Source organism: Harpia harpyja, chromosome 10 (assembly GCF_026419915.1).
Source record: "Harpia harpyja isolate bHarHar1 chromosome 10, bHarHar1 primary haplotype, whole genome shotgun sequence".
Taxonomy (NCBI): Eukaryota; Metazoa; Chordata; class Aves; order Accipitriformes; family Accipitridae; genus Harpia; species Harpia harpyja.
In genome coordinates, this window is record NC_068949.1 from 37,599,610 (window position 1) to 37,621,340 (window position 21,731).

General features: G+C 39.5%; 1 protein-coding gene across 2 annotated transcripts in view; it reads left to right on the plus strand.

The window, feature by feature from the left end:
* The window catches only part of TRUB1 (TruB pseudouridine synthase family member 1), a 36,560-nt gene that overhangs the window by 6,559 nt on the left and 8,270 nt on the right, over positions 1-21,731 (plus strand). The window contains exons 4-7 of one of the 2 annotated variants that reach the window (XM_052798395.1): positions 12,798-12,879; positions 18,614-18,686; positions 19,983-20,122; positions 21,250-21,306. In XM_052798395.1, coding sequence (XP_052654355.1) covers positions 12,798-12,879; positions 18,614-18,686; positions 19,983-20,122; positions 21,250-21,306 — 352 coding nt within the window. The remainder of the gene's footprint in view (positions 1-12,797; positions 12,880-18,613; positions 18,687-19,982; positions 20,123-21,249; positions 21,307-21,731) is intronic. The other variant, XM_052798396.1, reaches the window with a different exon arrangement.

Here is a 21,731-nt window from a genome sequence, read left to right on the forward strand (position 1 = left end):
TAGACTCTGGGAAAGTCAATAGTGGGCTCAGCAAATTGATAGCCTTTCTAATGCGTTTTATTCTGCTATTTTTCCCATTCTCTTCTGGTCTGAACACTTAAGCTCTTTACAGGTGCTGAACTGATAGCTTGAGGTAGAATTTGATTAACAATCTTCAGTTCAACTCAAAGGCAAATAATTTGGCAGAAGACAATACACCTAGGGTAAAAGGACGTAGCTGTAGAGTCTGATCCAAAACTTACTGTAGTCAGTGTCAGTCTCTGCACTGGCTGTAATGGGTTTGCATTTGGTTTATAGGACCAGATTTCAGAGGCATCTGTGTTTTGAAACCTGCAGTAAGCAGCTGGAGCTGGATTTACAGTGGAAGTGTAAGCAGTTGCCACCTGACATCTCCTTTCAAAGAACTTTTAAGTTAAAAAAAGGCATTGAAATACTCCAGCTAAATTAAGTCATCATAGCTAAGTGTGTGAAAATTGTTGATTTAAAAACACGTGAAGCAACTGAAGTCTCTCTTAAGCTGATGTTCACAGTGAAAACAGCTGTGATGGATGAAGTACTTTCAACCTTTTTGGCAGAAGAGAGTGAAGACTTCACTGTGAAATCCTGTAGGCAGTAGTATTATCTAGCCAAACGTTGTCCCCAGATAGCTCAAGAAGGCTTGTAGCTGCTGCTGAGGGGCAACGGAGGGGAACACAAAGGAGAAATGGGCAGTGGGGGCAGTCCAGTAAGCTACCCCAGCTAGATCCATCAGCTCTCACCTGTCCTTAGATAGGTGTAGGCTGTGAACCTTGATTCAATGAGGCAAGCAAAGTTACATCCTTAACAGTAGATCAGGTCTTCCACTGCAAGTGTTTGTGTGTTCTGATGTGGCAGAGAGTGTGAGGTAGGTAACGTCTGTGCCAGGTGGCATGGCAGTCGTGAGCCTTCATTTGGAGCTTGTCTTGTCTCTGCTTTCCTATTTTCTGTTTGTACTTCAATAAATGAGACACACAGTAATTTGAGAGGCTTAAGGAAGTTGAAGGATCTCCCAAAGATACCTGCCTATTTGTTTTTTTGACAACACTGACAACAGTGGCTCATAATGTAACGAGATCTGATACAGATAAATCCATGACTGTCTAAATAGGTTTGAGTATCTTTTTGCATCCCATGCCATGTGCTAGGAGTTAATACTCTTATTTCATCTTTTTTTTACCACTGTGGATGCTGAAGTGTTTGTTGACATTTCTTGATGTTTTTCTTTTGTTCCTTTTATTACATAAAGATTCAGATGAACTGTCTGAGCCTCTCTGGTTAGAATTTACTGTTTGGTTATGTCCTGGTTTAAGCTCAGCTGGCAGCTAAGCACCATGCAGCTGCTCGCTCACTCCTCCCCCACCTGGTGGGGTGGGGAGGAAAATTGGAAGAAAAAGGTGAAACCTCGTGGGTTGAGATAAGGACAATTTAATAGGACAACACAAGGAGAGAAGAAGAAATAATGATATTAATAAAAGGATGTATAAAGTGAGTGATGTGCAATGCAATTGCTCACCACTGGGAACTTGATGCTCAGCCTGTTCCCGAGCTGCTATGCCTCCTACCACCAGCCAGCTCCCCCAGTTATATACTGAGCATGACATCATATGGTATTGAAAATCCCCTTGGCTAGTTCAGGTCAGCTGTCCTGGCTGTGCCCCCTCCCAGCTTCTTGTGAAAATTAACTCTATTGCAACCGAACCCAGGACAGGTTATAGGAATGTATCTTGTAAAGAAATAGTTCAGTCTGTCGTTGTTGGCAGCAGAGCTATGCTGAGTGGCCAAAACTTATGTTACTGCAGTAAACTCCATATGGTGGCTCTGCCAGAGATTGGACTATTTCTGATTTTTTTCCCAAACGTTGTGTGAAACTTTCCTGACTCTATGTGGTAGCTCTGAACATTATCACTTGGTTTGCAACTCGTACACATTATACAAGTAGTGTTACTCTTTCAGTGTAAATCTAGTCCTCCATTGGTTTGACCTCCTTATGAATTAACACAAATAGAAACGTGCAGCCAAGGGCAATACCTACTTAGTGTTCCAGATTTCTCATTGAATTCTTAATATTTATCCAGAAATAAAAATATGTGCAAGCTGGCTTAGGTTTTGTTTGTTTGCTTTATTTTGTTTCAAATGTTCCAAGTGAGGGGGAGAAGCTGAATCCCCTTGGATCTGAATTTAAATACTGAGCAATTAATACATGTTCCATAGGAGAAGCACTGTTCCTTCTTGCATTCTGGGACTTGGACTTGGTCTTGCTTGGACTTTTTGCACTGCATCATTTTGAGAGAAATTGTTTTATCATGTTCGCAAAATAAAGATAGTAGAATGAGAAAATATTTCCTGCTTCACCAGTAAAATGAACATGATGGGGTTGGACCAATTTTTATTATGGTAAATTGTTTCTGAACAACTCGGTCTTATGGGTGACTAATCTGTCTCAAACACGATGTAGAAGTGATTTTTGGGGGGGGTAGATGGGTTAGAAAATGCTAGCTAGGAGCACAGTTTCCAAAGCAGTAATCCTGTTTTAAAACCTCTCATCTACCAGAATGTGCTGTTACATAGAAGCTATGAGGGAAATGATCAGGGACCCTTCAGAGAAGAAAAAAAGGAAGAGCAGTAAGCAATGAAATTCTTCATTATTCTAATACTTTCCATAGGGAGGAGATGTCTTCCAACACATACAGCCTTTATTTTTAGGTGGGATAAAACAGGGTAATTGAAATTTTCAGACTTCGGTTCTATGCTTAACTTGTGTATTTTTCAGTGAGATAACATCTGGGTTCACCCTAAGAGAATTTGAGTCATGCTAGTGTGAATGAAGCCAGAACTTGGCCATCCATCAAACTGTGCTTGAAATTACTGCATGGGCGTATTGGTTTTATCTGACGATGCAACTTCTTGTCATGGTCCACATACAATCTGAAACCCCAAGTGCTCAGTGACGTGAGGGGAATTGCCTGAGTACTTTGCACTGGTTGCACAAGCTTGGGCAAGGACTAGTTAAAATAGAAAATTTAATCTCAAAAGTTGTGGCTTCTCCAGAATGAAATACTATTTTAAAAAAATATGTAATCACTGGATAGAGTAAAACCCAAACTCCAATTGATCACAAGGACTAGAAAGAGAAAAAGAGATTATGGGCAGAATGAAGATACATCAGTGACCTGGTATGTGACAGCTTCAATTTATTATAATTGTTAAAATTTGAGTTCTTATGAATCCTGGGTGGAAAATGAGTGCTAGTTCAGTGATCAGGTCTCAAAACTTGCCAGTCACACTTGTATCCTATGAGAGAGGGCTTGTCTGAGCAGGAATTGGTTCAAAGAGGATTTCTGAGACACATGTAAGTTATTTCTTGCAGCGTGATTCCGGGATTAGAGTTTGTATATTGCAAAATTTTTTCTCTAGAGGGTTGGCACCAGATGCTGCAGAACAAAGTGTCCATGAAGAAGGTTGTTTCTTTACCTCCTGTGATTATCTTACTGTCCTAAAAATTAGGCTTTAATTTGTATCCCTTAACTTCTCAAACATAAAGTTTGCTAGCTTTCTCCATGAATTCTTTTTTTTTTTTTAATTAAGTCCTTAGCTTCCATCTTTTGGCAATGAGTTCAATGAATTAATAATGCATTAAAAAGCACATCTAGTAGTTCTATAAGAAGCAGAACTAATGAAGCCTTTTCTTGTGACTTTGTTTGTTTACAGCTCGTTACACACCAAAGTCCCATGTGGACTCTTTGGTATCCAGTAGTACAGTGGGGCTCCCTCTGGAGCATTTTTCTTAGTGGAAGCTGCAATAGATTTATTTCCTCTCTGCCTATTTTCAGGAGGCTTATAAGAACTCGGCATCTCCGAGACCTCTATTCTTCTGCCAGCATTTGTGTGTTTGCACATTAATATGCACACCATGATGGTGTAAGTGTTATTTCTTTGGAAATCCTAATTTTCTTTTTAAAGAGCCTCACTGCAGGTTTGTTTTTTTTTAAAAAAATATATTTCAAAAGCAGTTTGTACTCCAGTTAATATATTTGAGTTACGAGTGCAAGAAAATTGAGTTGACTTTCTTTCTGAAGGATCCTCTTGGTGGTGTGTGTTCTTACTTTTAATCTTAAAAAATTCTCTACAGTATCACCAGCTAAGCTTCATCTTGCTTTCTTTTGGAGCTGATAAAACCAAAACTACTTATTTATACAGTGCATAGTGATGTGTTCTGTTTTCTTTTTCATATTCTGATATTTTTAACATTCTCTTGGAAGGGCAAGATTTGTGGGTAGTAGTAATACTTTTTGTTAGACTAATTGGTATAGTACAGAAAACTAGGCATTTAGATATGCAAGCCCTTTCTCAGATCTAAAATAGAAACCATGGACTTCAAAACTGAGTGTATTTCAGCTTTGTTTGGAATTTAGTGAAGTAAGTACCTTTTAGACCATTTCTGAAAGAAAAAGTAGTTAATGCTTGTGAGTGTGGTATACCAACAATTCTGTGTGGGCAAGCAATTGTAAGTAAGACCCCAAGACTGTTCTGCACAGATGGGCTACGTTTTATTACCTGCTTTAAAAAAATAGAGTAAGAAAACAATTTATCTCCTGTGTGGGGTAGCAAGGTTTTGTTCACAACCGATCAGCCAAGCTTCAGGTCACAAAGCGAGGGGCACTGTTATTGCTTGCTTGATGATTCTTCAGATCCCATCTTGCTTGTGTTCATCTGTGGTTTCAGTTGGGCTTTTGCTTCTGAATTGCAGTATTATCATATCCAACTGTCTGTATTTGTCTTGGAGGAATCCAAGTAAAAGTGGTTTGTTTGCTCTTTAGCTGTTTCCCTAGGAAATTTTTCATCTTCAACACCTTCTCATTTTTCACTCTGTGGTTCATGCCCTTTTACATTCTCACACCTCTTTGTTTATGGTATCCTATCCGCAATAACCAAGGGTCTGACTGAGTTTCTTTCTTTATTGAGATGGGAGAGGTAACAAAAAAAAAGTGCAGTATGTGACCTGCTCATTTAAGCAAAATGGATTGTAGCTACACAAAATGTCATTACTTTGCCTCTGTTCAAGCCCAAAGAAATTATTGTTTCCTTACAAGGGAGGTAGGAGAGGAAAGAAAGAGATGATAAGGTTATCTCCTAGGGGAAGGAGAGAGTCTGGTAGATTATACATTGTGGCATGTGAAGGGGTTAGTGTGAGGTAACGTTACAGTGTGCCATAAATCCAATGTCTCTTTTGAGCCCATGTTTTTTTTCTGAACCCAGTGGAGTTATGAATTTTAGTTCCCTGGCTTGTTTTGGAAGGTGTTTTATAGGTTTCCCTTGAGGAACAGGGCTGGCAGATCAGAGATGGAGCGATTGTTTTATGAGAGATGTTAACCCACAGGCAGATGGATGTGTTTCAGCCCTTGTAGACTAGCTAGGTGAATTCTTCCTGACATGTAGTGGTTGCTTAATTTCACCAATTTAGTTACCATTTTGTGTTAGATGAAGTATATTGCATTCCTGAAATAGAGGTGTAGGACAGAGAAGTTTTGACATTTCTGTTACATGGTATTTGTTACAGTATTGTGCAAACATTCAAGGAATACCTCTTTGTATGTTTGCACAGTACAGTGCAAAGATGTCATGTCTATTAATAAAACTTGTCCTACTTATGTCTGTAACAGCTATATCCAAGTACTGCTATAGTAGTTTGTTGTTTTTTTTTTTTTTAATCACTACTGATACCTGAGAAAGTTTTGCAGAACCAGAACTTTCTCTTGTAATTCCACAACCTCTTTCCAGAGCAGAGAAGGTTGGTTCAGAGACCCATCATTGTTTATGCAAACTTAGCATTGATTTCTATCCTGTGTGTATTATTTTACGTTACTGACAATGAATTTCTTGTTCCCTGAATGCCTCAAGATACTAACTAGAGATCAATGTCAGTTTATAAAAGGATGGTCATCTTCCTTATTTTGTCACAAGGAAAATACTCATATAAAAGAAAGGCTGGGAAAATGCATGAATAATGTTGGTTTTGATGTGTTTTGAGAATGTGTAGAAGGTGTTACCAAAACTTGGAGTGGTGTCTGTACAAAACAAGATGCATTGAGAGAATATTAAGCCTGCATGGTAGAGGATGCAGGAATCAGGAAGGGCTAAAGTGCTAGCTGGATAAAATGGTCTTAAATGTGACCCTTACGTATTACACGCTGTCACAATCTTTCATTACCTGTTACTGCAAAATATGTGATACATTTTTTTAACCTGCTTTTTTTGTTAACAAATCATAAGAAGAGGCTGATTTGAATATCTATGCCTTCCTGCCCTGCCCAGTATCCCCAAAACAAAGTTGTAGAAGAAGCAGCTGTTAAATAGTATAGATACACACTTTTCCGCAGTGATACCGTTAGTAAGCTGGCTTTACATGCTGTATATTGCTCAAGTCTCTTTTATGCTCACCCCAGAGGCCTAATCTATTAATAGCTCAGCTTCATGCTCTATTAATATTCACACTTTTTTTAAACTGTTGAAAATCTTGAGGAGGCTGCACCTATTGTGCTGCAGGAGCTCTTTCCTCCAAAAATGCAGAATATTTTAAGAGCGTGCTCTAGTGTGATTTTTCTGTTCTTCCATTCACAAGGTCAGTGTCACCTTCTTTCCTCTTGAGTTTTCTATAATTGTGTATATGTCTGTGCTACATGTAGTTCTTGCTTGTATTAATTAAAAAAAAAAAAATCAAGACTGCAACATGGCAAGGCTTTTTTCTCCTTAATAAAAGTCACAGAAAAAAAAGATGTTAACAGATTTAAACTAGCCATTCTGCATGTTTCCTGTAGTGTTCCTTTCTAGTAATTTGGAGATGCTCTTAGCACTGCCTTTTAGAATTTACTGATCTTAGCCTTAGCAGTGTCTTTGAATTCACCTAAAGGCTTTCATGCCTTCAGTTTTATCTGTGAATTTTTATGTACCTATGAAGTGTTACCCCCCTGGAAGGACCATCTTAAATTTCTGGACAGAGAATTATGAATTTCCTTAAAACTCTGTTTCTCAGATAGAAGCTGAAGGTCATATTTGTTTATTTTGTATAATCTGTGGTGTAGGTGCTAGAAGACAGAATGAGGAAACAGGTAAAGATTGGGTATTGAAGCTGAAGATGAAATTAAGAGCCAACCTGAGACATTTTCGTGAGTGTGATAGGTTTCCACAGAGAGCACGTGTCAGAAAGGTTTGCATAAAGAGACTGTGAGTTACAAGCAGTCACTTTTACTTTTGCCCATTAGCCAGCATCCCCTCTTGGATGTTGTGAGCCTGTATTGTGTTTATAAGTGACATGTGGCCATGGTGCTATCTCAGGTGACCTAGTGTTCCTGTCATTGTTCCCCCTCCCACCCCCTTTCCCGCCCTTCCTCTAACACCAAAATTTAAACTTGCTACAGTTTTTAGCTACCACCTTAAAGCTTCTCTGAACTCCAGGTAAAGTATCTTCTGTGGGTTTCCCTATTACAGGTGGTTCTAGTCCTTCAACTTGAAAATCTGGTCACCCTATATGTTTGAACTTTTAAAATAAGCTGACGTAAGAGGTCAGAAAATCCCGTAAGTCCAAGAGTAAAGATCAGACAGTTCTTCAGCAATGACAGTACAATTACAGCGGCTAGCAGTAAATAAAATTTAGTGCAGGCTTAGCACAAAGCCAGCTTTTTTCTTTCAGGAGAAAAAAATGAATGGTAGAGAAGTTGTAATGTTTGTGTATATTAAGAGGACATGTTTGGTGTTGAATAATTTTGAATTTGCTCTATTGTAAAATATGGAACTCCTCCCTCATCCTGCAGTCTTTATTTTGCCTCTGTCCAACCTGCTTTTAAGAGATTAGGGCTCTGTGCTTTTAATATATTGGAATCTGCTTAGTGAGAGTGCTTTGTTTTGGAAAATAATTGAAACTATGGCAACCCTCTTTTTTTTCCAGCTTACTTGTCTACCTCCTGTACTCCTCTGGTTTGGTGGGTGATTAGCATACTGGAAACAACTGGTAGCTGCTAATGTCATACAAACAACAAATATCAGTTATGTAAATATTAAATCCAGAGCACCTTAGTTGTGCTTGAGAAATCATTACACACAAACTGAACGTCACTGTAAAACTGAGAGTTTAAGGCCTCTTCACTATCTCAGTGGCCTAAGTCTACAAAACTATAAGTGCTCGCACCAAGCGTGCAGACTGAATGGGTTTGGCACAGGAGCACTAATTTTGATCAGTGCTTGCCTGCTGTGTGCTTGCTCTGATTTCCTTCAGGTTCTCTAGAGCACTTGGTTTTTGGTATTTTTGTTTGTTTGTTTTGTTTTATGTTCCCTCAAACTTGTCAGCCACACGCAGACATCAGTTTACATAAATTGACTTTCTGTTTCTATCGAATATGGCTTCTCTTTCCCAGCTTTCAGTCTCTTGCACAGGGGACTGTAGCCTTTATTTATTTATTTTCCTTTTACACTTCTGTGTTCAGTTGCTGCTGTGATTAGAAAATGGGTCATCCTTGGATGAACTCTTATGAACTGCCTCTTCCAGAGAGCTTGCTTGCCTGGGAAATTCTTGCAGTGGGAGCCATCTTAAAATTTTCCTGACAGCAACTACTGACCTTATTTCATAATTACTTGTGTTTCTGTCTAGCTCTTCCAAAGTGTTGCTTCTCCATGTTTGAAAAAGCTTTTAAGACATGTTATAATTTGAGATTTCAAGTCTCTGGCTTCTTTCCAAATAAAACTTTGATATATTAACAGTTAAAACTGAGAAGCTCTGTTCCATGGTCTGTCTGGCATTTGCACTGATAAGTGGGGCAGACATGCCTGGCAGTCAGCCCAGGGGCTTCAGCCTCTGGGAGCCCCCCCGGGTGGGTTGTGCAGCTAATAGCTATGCTGGCTGTACAGCCCCTCTAACAGGAGGGGATTCTTCCTCTCCTCCTCTTCCTCCTTTCACAGTTAAATATGTATACTGATAAAGTCATGCCTTTTTCTCTTTTTATGGATATACTTTCCCTTTCCGTGTTAGTATAAGGATTTCTCTGAAACTGGATGTGAAAGAAAAAAGCCAAGTGATAGCTATTCTCTTACTAAAATATTATTGTAAACATCATATGGTTTATTATTTGTGAGAATTCTGACTGTGCCCTGTGGTTGTGACTCTAAACCAAAATTCCTCTCCCCAAGATCTGTCAGATTTATTAGAGGGTTTGTAATTTGGTTCTTAGGGGTTGCTGTAATCCTTTTCTTTCTCCAGTCCTGGCTTTTATGGCATATATCTTTCTAGTCACGGGTATGGTAGCAAATGTATGACTACCAAAGCACTTCATTGTTTTCCTGGTCTTGTTGAGGTTGCATCCACCACATCCCCCAGCGTGTGTGACAGAGTTTTCGCATTATCATTGACAGAGTGCGGTGGTTTGTCACTGTAAAGTATCTTTTTGAGGCTGTCTCCTCACTGGTGTGAATGAGAGTTGCTTATACTTGAGGGCTTCTGATCGCTTTGCTGCCTTTTGTTTCAGTTGCCATAATGTCAAGAAAATGGTTTTCTAGACGGCTGAGAGATGTAGCCACTCCCTGATGCAGGATAGTTTTGGGAAGGTCTGTATGCCCTCAGGGTTGTTATACTGTTGTACAATTGCGAGGTTCTGCTTTGGGATAATGCGGACCACCATTAGAAGTTGGAATTAATGCACGATGCTGCAGTGCTTGCAAGTTGTGACTGGGAATGCTTGATCTTAACTTTTAATGCGCTACACTTGGATGTTGTGGAATCCCGTAAGGAAGCTGAGGTGCTGCTTTTAATCTTTAAATGGTTTGGGTCTAGGTCTCTTGAGATGAGTAGGGGGCAAGGATGTAGGGGCTATTGATTGGCAGAGTGTTCTCTGACGAGCTGCCGATATAGGGACATTTCCTGTCACACTCTGCACTTGCTAGGCTTTTCCACTGCCTGCAACACCTACTACCTTGCTTTTTTTATTTCGGGTTGAGTGGGTTGAAGGCAGCGTGGTTGTGAGCAGTTGCTGTCTGTGTTCCTGCAGTGATTTGTAGTTTGAGAGTACAGGAAGAAATGCCCCTAGATGTATTTTATAAAACTGGAAGAAATAAATGATTGCCAACACAGGTGAGAAGAGGTCGCCAAAGACTTATTAAATGACTCAGAATCCATTGGGTGCTTCTGAGGGCACTACGAGTCAGAGTCTAAAGAGAGTTAATGCTGAATTTTGACAAAAAATAAGAGGAACAATAGATTAAGCCTGGACTCTCATGTTATCACTTACAAGTTCCAGGTCCTGCACACTAACAAAGGGGACGTAAACCCTATTAAGTGGCTAGTAAGAATTATGATATATAATTGTAGATACCCAAGGGCACTCCAGAGACTGATCATAAACCAACTGTAATTCTTAATTTCCTGACCTGTTATAGCCTTCTTTGTGGATTATTGCATTGCTGGCCTGAGTCTTCTGTGACTCTTTAAAGGCTCCTGTAAGGAATTGGGATTTGTGACTCATTTTTAAGGACGCTCTTTTTACAAATTGGATGGCTTTTTGCCCTTTTTGCAGAAATTAAAGGGGAAGTCAAGTGTTGAGATTTGGATTGTATTGTTCATACAGTTTGTGTTTACATATAAACAGATTCAAAAAGCAAGTGGACAGGGTACTCCAGGGCATGGTTTAGGGGGCATGGTTAATGGTTGGACTCGATGATCTTGAAGGTCTTTTCCAACCGAAATGATTCTATGATTCTATGATTCTATGATTCTATGATATTATCTCTGCTGCTGGTAGGTCAAATATAACATGCTATTGTAACAGCCTGAAGCAAGATAGCCAAAACCAGAATTAAGAGCAAGAAAGTAATTCAGACTGAAGTAATATCAGTACTTTGATTTGGAAACATGAAGTTGGTGGGTGAGGGTTCAAACTTTCAGATTTAGAGTTTCACTGAACTGCTAAGATCATTCATCATGCTAGAATTATGAAGATCTCACATGTTTTTATTAACCTTTAGAATGGTTGCTGAATATTGTCTCTTTCTAGCTATGCTATTAAATGTTAAGAACTAGATCATTAAATGTCTTGGAAAGCAGGCAATTTTATGGTCCTAAAAGCAGATGATATACTTTAAAGTTTATTTAAATACTTGTTGTGGAGCAGCCTTCATTCATTCTTCCTTTCATTTCTTTTCCGTGCATTCCAAAAGTATGTAAACTTCAAGATTTTGATTTTAAAATGCCTAATTTTGCAGACTTACCAGGGGATTTGGACATCTGCAGTATTTAGGAAAAAAGTAGCCTTAATATGGTAAGCAAATAATACAGTTATTTTTGTATTAAAGTCTGCACTTCACTGCCTTTTGTCTGACTATTCCTCCTGCTTCCATTTTGTGGCAGTTTGAAGAAATACATTGAAGTGGCAGGTTGTCACATGGAACAAAATCAAGGCATGTCTTAGTAGTCCCATTTTGTAGGTGTGATTTATATGCCTACACTATTATTACTTGAGCTTGTTTGTACTTCACAAGTACATGAAAAAGGATGCATTGCATCAAAGAGTAAAATGTTAGTGCTTATGCCTGTTTGGATGTGTTCCAGTAGAACTTGATCGACCAAATTCTAGAAGATGAGTCCTTTTACAACTTAGTTCTAATTTGTATTAGCTCAGTTGGGAGTAAGTTCATTGAAACCTTACTGGGAGTTAGGTCTGTGGAACACCTTGATTTTTCTCTCCCAGGCTATGTAAATGCTTTACTTTGAAGGCCCCTGGACTTAACACAGGGCTGAGGGAAAGGTAATGGAATGGGACAGGCAGTGGATCAAACCACAGATTTTAACACCTGAAGGTATCTCCAAACTTGACCCAAACTCATGTTACAGAGTGAGTCTTCATGTGTTGGCAGCCTTGTGAAAAGACATGGGGCAGCTGGTTCATGGGAAGCCTTCTGTCAGCTTCAGCATATTCTGCCATATGCCCACAGCCTGGCAGTGCTTAGGGTGAAAACATGGAAAACAAGGACATCAGGTGAAATGCAATAAGGACAAGAGCTACTGGCCTGGGAACGGGTTAATTCCATCTTGCAAGCTACAAACACATACACTGAAGAATTCTTTAGAGAACCCTGAAAAACTCTGAAACAGAAATATCCGGAGAACCCATGATGAGCAGAGATGTCACTCAATAACCTTGCACTCCTTGTACTGGTCACAAGGTCATTATCAAATTCCATGTGTTCAAAACTCTGGCTTTAGGCTATTGCATATCACTGCATTTCATGGCAGAACTGTTGTAGTGCTTTGCCTTGGAAGTGGGTGTTTTACTTTCACAAGTAAAGGTCTTTGTGGTTTTTTGTTTGGGTTTTTTTTTTTGTTTGTTTGTTTTAAATTGTGAAGGAACAGAAAAATTGTGTGTGAAAGGTATTCTATGTGCCTTGCTTCAACAGTGACATATGACACCCCACTGAGACTTTGATTTTACCACCCTGTTATTTTCTCTATGATATTGATGTATTTATAGTAAAAATTAGATTCCATGTTGCTTCTTCCTCGGGTTTCTAAAACTGAAATCATAGGCACATGTAATGCAGGATTTACTTTTTTGTTTAGTTCCATGTCTTTTCATCTTTACTTTTGTTTACCCAGAGGTGCTGGATTGACTATTCAGATAGTATTCTTCCTGTCCTGATTTGAAATACTTGGTAGTTGCAGTCTTTATTTAAAAAAAAAAAAAAAAAAGGAAAAAGAAACAACCTTGAAGACCTGACTCACTATCTCTCTTTTTCCTTCCCAGAAGTACACTGCTATTGGACTACTGGGCAAAGCTACTGATACATTGGATGCTACAGGAAAAGTAACTGAAGAAAAACCTTATGGTAAGCATAAATGTATCTATATACTTGATATAATTTGAAGGCATAAATGGTCTCTATCATAGAAAAGCAGAAGACATGTTTGGGACTCTGTGAATTAATTTTAAATGTGAAATCAAACTAAGATTTCTTTCATCTTCAACTTCAGTGCTCATATAATTCAGACCAGTTTCATGCAATTATATCCACTGCAAGTGCTCATTTCTGTTGGAAAAAAACAAATCGGGCATTAGAATGGGAGGGAAAAAATAGAATTGGGCAGGACTGTGTCATTTTAAATCTTTGACAGGCTGACAAATGACGTGCTGTGTCCAGTAAAGTTTTCCTCCTTCAGTGTATAGTCCTATGCGTGCTCTTTTAGTAACACCCTTCAAGGCCAGTGGAGGAATAAAGTACTTAGATCTTCCCTCTAGGACGCCCCTTTAACTACAAACTGCTCAACAGAAAATGAGGATGGCATAAACTCCTTTCTACATATGTTCAGCTACCAAATCTTGCTCTTGCTTGCAGTCTGTGTCCTAGCAATTTTAATAAATGAACTTTTCTGACCCACAGAGCACAGTGCAAGGGTTTAAGGCTTCAGAGCTAATCCTACTGTGGCTTTGTTGGAGTGGACATTCCACAATACCCAGGGTGTCTTAGAAACAACGTAGAACTAACCAGGGACACACCAAACGTATTTGCCATTAGTTCTTTCACAGCCTGGGAAAAAAAGAAAAAAAAAAACAATAGGTAACTGGTTGCTTAGCAACTCTACAGGTCCGACACTGTTTGTGGTACCTGGTAATAGGTACATGAAGTAAATTATCTTTTTTTAATAGCATGATGGAAAAGGTAGCCTGGATTCCACCTCTCACCCCCAGTTTCCTTTCTTTTGCAGTTTTTCTTTTTGCGCTAGGTAGGCAAGTGTGAGTTTCTTGTCCACATTGGTGGATCATTCTGAATAGTATTATTTACTAGGTAATGTTATTCAGAGATGTTGGATCATTTGCTTCTGCTTCAGGATCAAGTTCTAAGTCTCTCTCTAAGCTTCTGAAGGACTCAGCATCCACATGGTGTTAGAGCTGGCAATGCTTCATGATAGTCGGAGAGAACACTTTATTGGTTTTTATGTATACCTCTCAGAAAGTGAAATGTTGTGGTTCTGCTGCGCTGAGTAGTATTCATTGTAGATACTCACGTATAAACTGTGAAATATCATTTTGAGTAGATGCAACTCCCATGGTCAATTAATAAATAAATAAATAAAAAACCTGTTTCTTGAAACTCTAGTTTTGCTTTTTTAATTTGTATTGTTTACTGCAGACAGAATTGAGAGTGTTGTTTTCCTGCATGTTTCCTTCACTGGCGGCTCTTATTATAGTAGTTCCCACCTCTGCACCACCTCCTCTGTTACGGCGGTTTAGCTTTCTGTTAGACTGTGTGCTTGGGGAACTGATTTGGCTTAAAAATACCCCCTTTTTTGAGTTGCTTATCTTTTTAAACTGAGATCGGTTGCATGATCCAGTTCATCATGCAGTCTCATGAAGAGCAGTACTGGCATTGCTGTGCAGTGCAGTTCTGGGTGCTGGACAAAGTTTCCTTTTGCTGAAGCTGATGGCTGAAAGAAATGCTTGTGAAATTGGTCTCAGTTGCTTTCCATGTTGGTGCAAATTAGTCAGATTTGAATTCTTCAGAAAGAATAAAGAGAGAACATGCATACTCCTCCTTTTTCTCCATGCTACCTACATATGTTGTATTTCCTTCCTTCCTCCTCTTCTAATAAAGCAGATATTTCTCATCTTTTCCAGTGTCTTCTCCAAAGCAGCTTGGGTTTCTGCAGGATTCTCTCAGTGGCCCACCATCCCTAATCCCTAACCCTAATTGGTACTCGAAGAACAGACAAACCAGATATTTCAGCTGAGTTTCAGCTTTCCTTTGACGCCTACAAGGATCCTGTGAGAAGCAGAGCATCTGCTAGGGAATATAAATCCTGCAGTGCCAGCAGCATCCAGGATTGGGCCTTAGCGCAGAGAAAGGCCACTAAAACATCTTGCAAGATGTATAAAACTCTTCTTGAATGATTCCACTGGACCACAAGAGGAAAGTGGCTGCAGAAAGTTTCCTGCTATATTAACTATAAGAAAGTGTTATATTTTAGTCCTCAAAGTGTCCCTAGACAGCAGTTTAGAAAGCAAACTGTGTATTACAGTTAGGCACAATGAAAGGATGTACTGAAGAGACCTTCTTGAATTTAACCCCTCCTGAACTTCTCACAGTTTTTTATTTGTTTCTTATCAGACAACGAGTTTGCATTTCCACATGAAATTAAGTTATGGTTTCATACTGCTCCCAGCCTACCAGATGCTGACTCTGGAAGCAAGTAGCATTTAGTGTTCCTCTGATGTTTTCTTGAGCACATTAATGTTCGTAGCCCTTTTTTTAATGTTTGTAACTATGCACAGGAATGTGCATTCTGAAACCCACTTCTTCCCAGCTGCCTACAGACTATATCCAGACACGGAGAACGAAATTCACGAGGATTTTCTGTAGGTCTCTGCTGATTATGCTGAAATACATGTTTAATAGAGCTACCTGAATAATTTGAAAAAAGTCGTCCTTTCAGCATTCTGCTTGTCTGTTTGCAAATAGTTTGTGCTGGGCCAGATTGAGTTGAGGTCATCTGCTATAGTTCTGTTGGACTGTTGTGGATAATTCTTGTGTTCTGTTTTGATGTAGTTTGCTAACAAGCACAGGCCAGCATCACCCTTCAGTGGAGGCTTCTTGAGGTTGAGGCACAATTGGCACCTTTTGGTTTGGTAACTTTAATTAACTTCCTTTATGATTATAGCAGGAAAATCAGTCAACAGTCACCAGTCTTCAGAAGCACAGCTGTTCTTAAAAATGTTCATGTTGGAAGTTAATAGGCTCATTTTCAATGTCTTTAGAAGCATTGGAGAACTGAAGTTTTGGGTGCTTTGGGATGCTGATAGAATTGTAAGGAATAGTCCACTGGAAGACACGTAGCCTGTGCAGAGATTACATAACCCCACTGTCAGTCTAAGGGCTTAGGAAGAAATTTAGAAAACAGTGTTGAATTTAATGTAATCTAAATAGTGTACTCACAGAGCAGGTACAATCATTTTGTTCTAAGCTAAGGCCGTCGTCACTTCTGGGGACTGGATGCAGTTACCCCATGGGCCAAACCTCGACAATCCTCACTGAAATTGTTGTGAAACAGGGTGGCAGCCGCCATACCCCTCCCTGAAAGAGCAAAGACCTGCAGTTTAAGTCCAGTTTCTAGGAAAAGCTTGTGCTCTGCGATATAACAGATGAGGATATTTGGTATTTGAGATGAGGATATTGGGAGGAGTACGCTAACTCTGGGTAGTAAGGGCAATTAGGATCTATGACCTAATAACAGATCTGTGCTCTGTTTCCTGCAGAAACATTGTCAACCCTTTACTCTGAGGGAGTGGAGAAGGGAAGTCAGATGGGGAGAGAAAGTTTTGGGACTGTTGATGCTAATTAACTTTGATGTGTGTGTTCATATTTCATGCTTGATGGAGGGTTGAGTCCAAATGCTTCCCTAAACTTGCTGACCAGGCAAGCTGTTAAACTACTAAACCCAAGCCCACAGTCAGGTGAGGGAGACTTGTGGGCTTAGGGCCTAAAAGGAGATGGTTCTCCTGGGCAACAGGACTGCATCCCCCCCACCTATGCTGTGGATGTAATGACTGTGGGAGCTGAAAGGTGTTGAAGGAGCTGGTTCCCAATGTGGGCTGTGTGCCCTGCAGAGTCATGAGTCCAGTCTGATGCCTGGGACAAATACACAGTTTACGTAGAGTGAAACTGTTTGTGTGGGACTGGATTAATAGGGCATTTCTTTATGACTGAGAGCTCCACCAGCCTGTGGTTCTAGGAAAGGGCAAGAATCCAGTATAGTCCATTAACACAAAGGCAGTGCATGCTGGAGGAAAAAAAAAAAAAAGCACATGTTTTTAGGTTTTCAGAACATAATACTGGCCAGCTTGTGCCACTATGTATTGCAGAAGACAAACAAGTTTTATTCTAGATCTTAGCAAACTCATCTGTAAATATTTACTTTGATAACACACCACACAACTTTGTTTGTTAATGGCTTAATACATCATTCCTCACATGGGGAATTTTTTTTTGTTTTTCAGAGATAAGTGATTTCGTCAGAGGCTAGATGTAACCTCTCAATCAGGGGAATATGAGATCAGAGCAGGAACTGAACTCAGGTGTCTCATTAAATGCCCTAGCCACAAATTCAGTTCATGGGGTGAAAATTGAAAGAGAATCCCAAGTGACACTTAAGCTTAGATCTTAAATACAAAATTCTAGCCTGAAGCAACCTGGGGTTTACAAGAAGGCTGGCAGGATCACCAGCATAGAGCTGGGTCATGCTAACTTTCTGCCACGTAGTTTTGTTGTGATATGTTGCTAAACTAGAGTAATACAAACAGAAGATTGAAATAACCATATAAGAAGCTCTTCAGAAGAAGATCCAGACTTACTATACAATTGATTTTTTTTTTGTTCCTACCCTATATTCTGATGTACATTGTTCTCTCTTAGCATCCCTGACTGACTTTTGTGCCTTGCAACTTTGCTATTAATGACACTTCTTGAGACAGCTGCTGGGGCGTAGGGACAGCATCTGCTCTTGAGGCTCTAAAGTGTGCTTTGCAAAGGTGAGGTACCACATTGCCATCTTCCAAAGCTGCGGTGGAAAGAAATCTCTTCTTTTTTACTTACAGCATGAAGTACGTCTGTTTTGTAAGATTTGCAAGTAAAGGTCTGTTCCAAAACATAATGAAGACTTAATAAATAAATTTGGTTGGTTTATGTTCCAGGATGGTGTTGACTTAGCAGGGTGACACTAATTGAATTTAACTTAGGAAAAACAGGACTAGTCAAGTCCTAGACAGCAGAAATGCACTGAAGTGCATTGTGATTACAGATCTTATGTCTGTACTCTCTATAAACAAATTAGGGATAAATGTCATCTCTGTTGAGTAGTATTCCAAAGGACCAATGCAATCAGCTACTTAGGTTATAGCCTTCTAATAAAAGTGGGACAGATTTGTATGTGTACTCTTAAAAGAGAGTAGATTGCCTAAAGCAGCTATCTTTATTTTACAGGATTTCCTCAGTAAAATTGCCTTACTTAATATATAACAATACCCTGGTGTGCATTTGCAGGTTAGTTGTTTGATACAGAAATTTGATGTGTTATTCCAGATGCAGTCTTTTTCTTTACTAGAAAAAAAACCCACGATGCTTTTGTTCTCTAATAATCCGTTGTACTTTTCCCCACAGTTAGGTACTCTTAAAGAGAAGTTGCCAAGGTTAGATGAGCATTTTATTCTTTTTGGTCCTTTAACAAAAACTACAATAGGGCAAATTTTGTAGTTTTTGCATAGTTCCCAGGAAAAATGGATATGCAGTCCCGAGAGAGAAGTGGCAAAAGAAAACTGTGTATATTGGGATTTCTGCCCTTCTGAAAGCAACCAGACTGTCTTAATCACCTCGGACAGTTTGTTCCACTCTTTGTGATAATTCACACTCCTACCTACATTCTGGGTTTTATCTCTTTTCTTTGGTGTTTTTCACCCAGTCTAAATTCAGATGAGAGGGAACTCTTCCTTCTATCTGTTTGCAGAACGTGATTGATGCCATTAGTGCCATGTGAATAATCAATGCTAACATACTTACTGTTTTCTTTCTACAGACCAGATAACAAAAGGAGATCTTGAAAATGTGCTGCAAAAGTTCACAGGGGACATAATGCAGGTTCCTCCACTGTAAGTTCCACAATATTCAGACACTCTTGGCAGTTGTGTTCAGCTGTTGGGACTTGCCAACAGAAGTCAGTTCTCTCAGAAATAGAGAGATGCATTTTGGCAAGAGAGTAGAGGCAAGGCAGCCTTAGGTATTTAACATTTGCAACTGCAGGTCATGCCCATTTGAACATCAAGCACAAATGGTAACCTGGAGTCTGTTTTTTTTATGATAAATATTATATAAAGTAGCAAAGCAGTCTTAAAGAGCTTTTCAGGGCTTGGTGGCTTCTATGCAGTCTTCCAATTAGAAAGCAAAGCTCTGAGTCTTTAATTTTAGTTGTGGGGTAAGAGGAGGCTTACTGACATCTGTGTGGAAGTGCCTTAAATGACTTCGAATTAGTTTTCTGAAAACTTAGAGTATGAATGAGTGATTAGTGACTGAGCTTCCGTAGCTTAACAAATTTCTTCTAGTCAGGTGAGCCATAGTAGCTGGCAATGTGCAAGCACTTAGCTTGTGACAGATGGCTTTTATGGTGATTTAAGCTAACGTGCTTTCCTTTGCATTTGCAATGGGTCAGTTACTGCGGTTCCAGTGTGAGCACTGTAAGGTCAGTAATTCATTAGGTGTTCTGCTTCATGTGACCTGTTTCAAATGGCCCTCTGCTAATTTGAGCAAGATCTTTTTTGATTTTTCTATGGTTATCTTTCTGTCAAGACCAAAGTTGGAGCTTTGGGTAAAGTTTCATGTAATCAGTGAAATTATTTTTTTTTGTTCTATAGTGGTCCGCTAAACACCCTAGAACAAAGCTGCATAACTTGGCAGTTGCTGTTCAGGGAAGACCCTGGTGTGACATGAGTAAACATGCAAGGCAGAATTAAAGGAGTTGCCTGAGCAGCTCCCAGCGCTCAGCTCAACATAACACTGAAAGAGTACGCCCTGCAGACTTCTGAGAGACAGTATGTTAGAGGCAGCTGCAAGTGTTGTACCCCTTATAGAAACCTTTTGTTTTCATAAACTACAGATTGAGTGATTAAACACTTTTAAATCTGTACAGCAAGAGATAAATAAAGGACCATCTCTTGTTTTCCAGTTTATAGAGCTGCTGGCAAGTGAGATGATTCTGTGTCCAAAAGATTTCAGAAGCACTTGATAGTGGGTTTTGGTTTTTTTTTGTTTTGTTTTGTTTGTGAGCACTTGGAGAGGATTAGAAGGGTAAAATGTATGCTACTGTAGTATAGTATTAACAGGATCTGGAGGATGGGAAGCTTGTTCTATTACAACCGTATGACACACATTTTCATGCTCTATCTGATCAGCTATTCTGCTTTGAAGAAGGATGGAGAAAGGCTATCAACTCTGATGAAGAGAGGAGAAGCAGTTGAGGCAAAGCCTGCTCGGCCAGTAAGAGTGTACAGCCTCTCTCTCCAACAGTTCCAGCCACCGCTGTTCACACTGGGTAAAGGCCACAGATTATTACATAGAGCGATGCTCCCAGCTTGTTAGTGCTTATTTATACTCAGAATGGGAGTAAGATAGTGAAGTGGGTTTCATTTCCCTCAGCTACTTATTTTGGTGTGAGCCCATGTGCAGAGACTTTCTCTTTGCAGTAAAAGCACTGTATTTTGGTTTTTAAGTTAAGCTGATTATATGTAATCTTGCTGTGAGGGAAAATTCTGAGAGGCTGGTCAGGGGATTATTTGCATCTGTCCATGATTTCGCAACCTCCAAGTCACTCCTCCTTTCTCAGGTCTGCTTGCTTCACTTTGCCCATTCTTTTGTCCAGACGCCCAGGCCTGCTGGCATCTCTCCCAGGGTGCAGCAAGGAGCAGTATCAGTTACTGTCAGGCCTCTTTCTCGGTTGAAGATGCAGGATCTTATCCTTCCTTCTGTCATACATGAAGAAACTTGGGTACTACATTAAGAAGCACATTAATAAATAAGCCAGAAAGACTGTTCTAAATGTTTGGTGGTACTGTGAGGTCAAGATAATGCCTTGCATTGATCAGCTACCTAGTTGACCCATAGTCCTGTTATGGACCAGATGTTATATGATGAGCAGGTATGAGTGATAGAACTCAATGGTGTGTTACTTCAGTCCTTACTTTATGGTTGGGTGACTAGCAGCTCATTACTGGCAGAGGGGGAAGGGAAAGGCTGAGAGAACAGGGAAAGTGGAAGGTGAATTTTAAAATTTTATTGGAGCTGCCTGTGTGCAGTATCTTAAAAGCATTGATAGTTTAGACTATACTTGAAATAACTTGTTATCATCATTAGAAATATGAAACAACTTTCTGAAACCTTTAAAATGAATAGGACTGAAGCATTTGTTAACATACCACAGCAAGTATTTAATTTCTAGTGAGTTAGTTCAGTTGCCATTGTATTTGCTTTCCCTCCTGTCTAGCTTAGCAATCTCATCCGCACATATGTTACAGGATGAATAATTGATGTTGCATCCTATAAATATTTTATCACTGGGTTGTTTGCTTAGTGCATTTTTACATTTATGTGGGGGCATGTTTTCTACGTAAAGTAGATTTCACATTGCACTGGCAATTTACCATGTCACTGTTAACATTCCAGATGTTGAATGTGGTGGTGGCTTTTATGTCAGGAGCCTGGTCAGTGACATTGGCAAAGGTAGGCATGAAAAAACTCATGACAGTTTAAGGGACAAATGTGTCTGTTTATGGAAGAATTTTGTCACTTTCTGTGTCTCCAGTGACCAGACTTATGTGCTATTTTGCAGAATTGTAGTGCTATCACTTGTTTTTATATACTAAGGTATTTTCCTTGGGAGCATGAGGGAATGAAGGTTGAATAATTGCCAGAGGACCTTGGGGGCTGGGGGATAAAAATGGAGCAAGTAATAGCACTGAGCAAGATAATACAAGGCAAGGTGGGGATTTTTTTTTTCCCCCTCTCCTCCATATGTTAAAGCTAACTCAGATTAAGGGTGAGAAGAAGAAGAAAGATACTGTCTTTTTAAACGTTACTCATCACATTTTGAAAACAGATTGCACAGAACATTACCATGCACATAATAAACCTGCTGGAAAGACTTC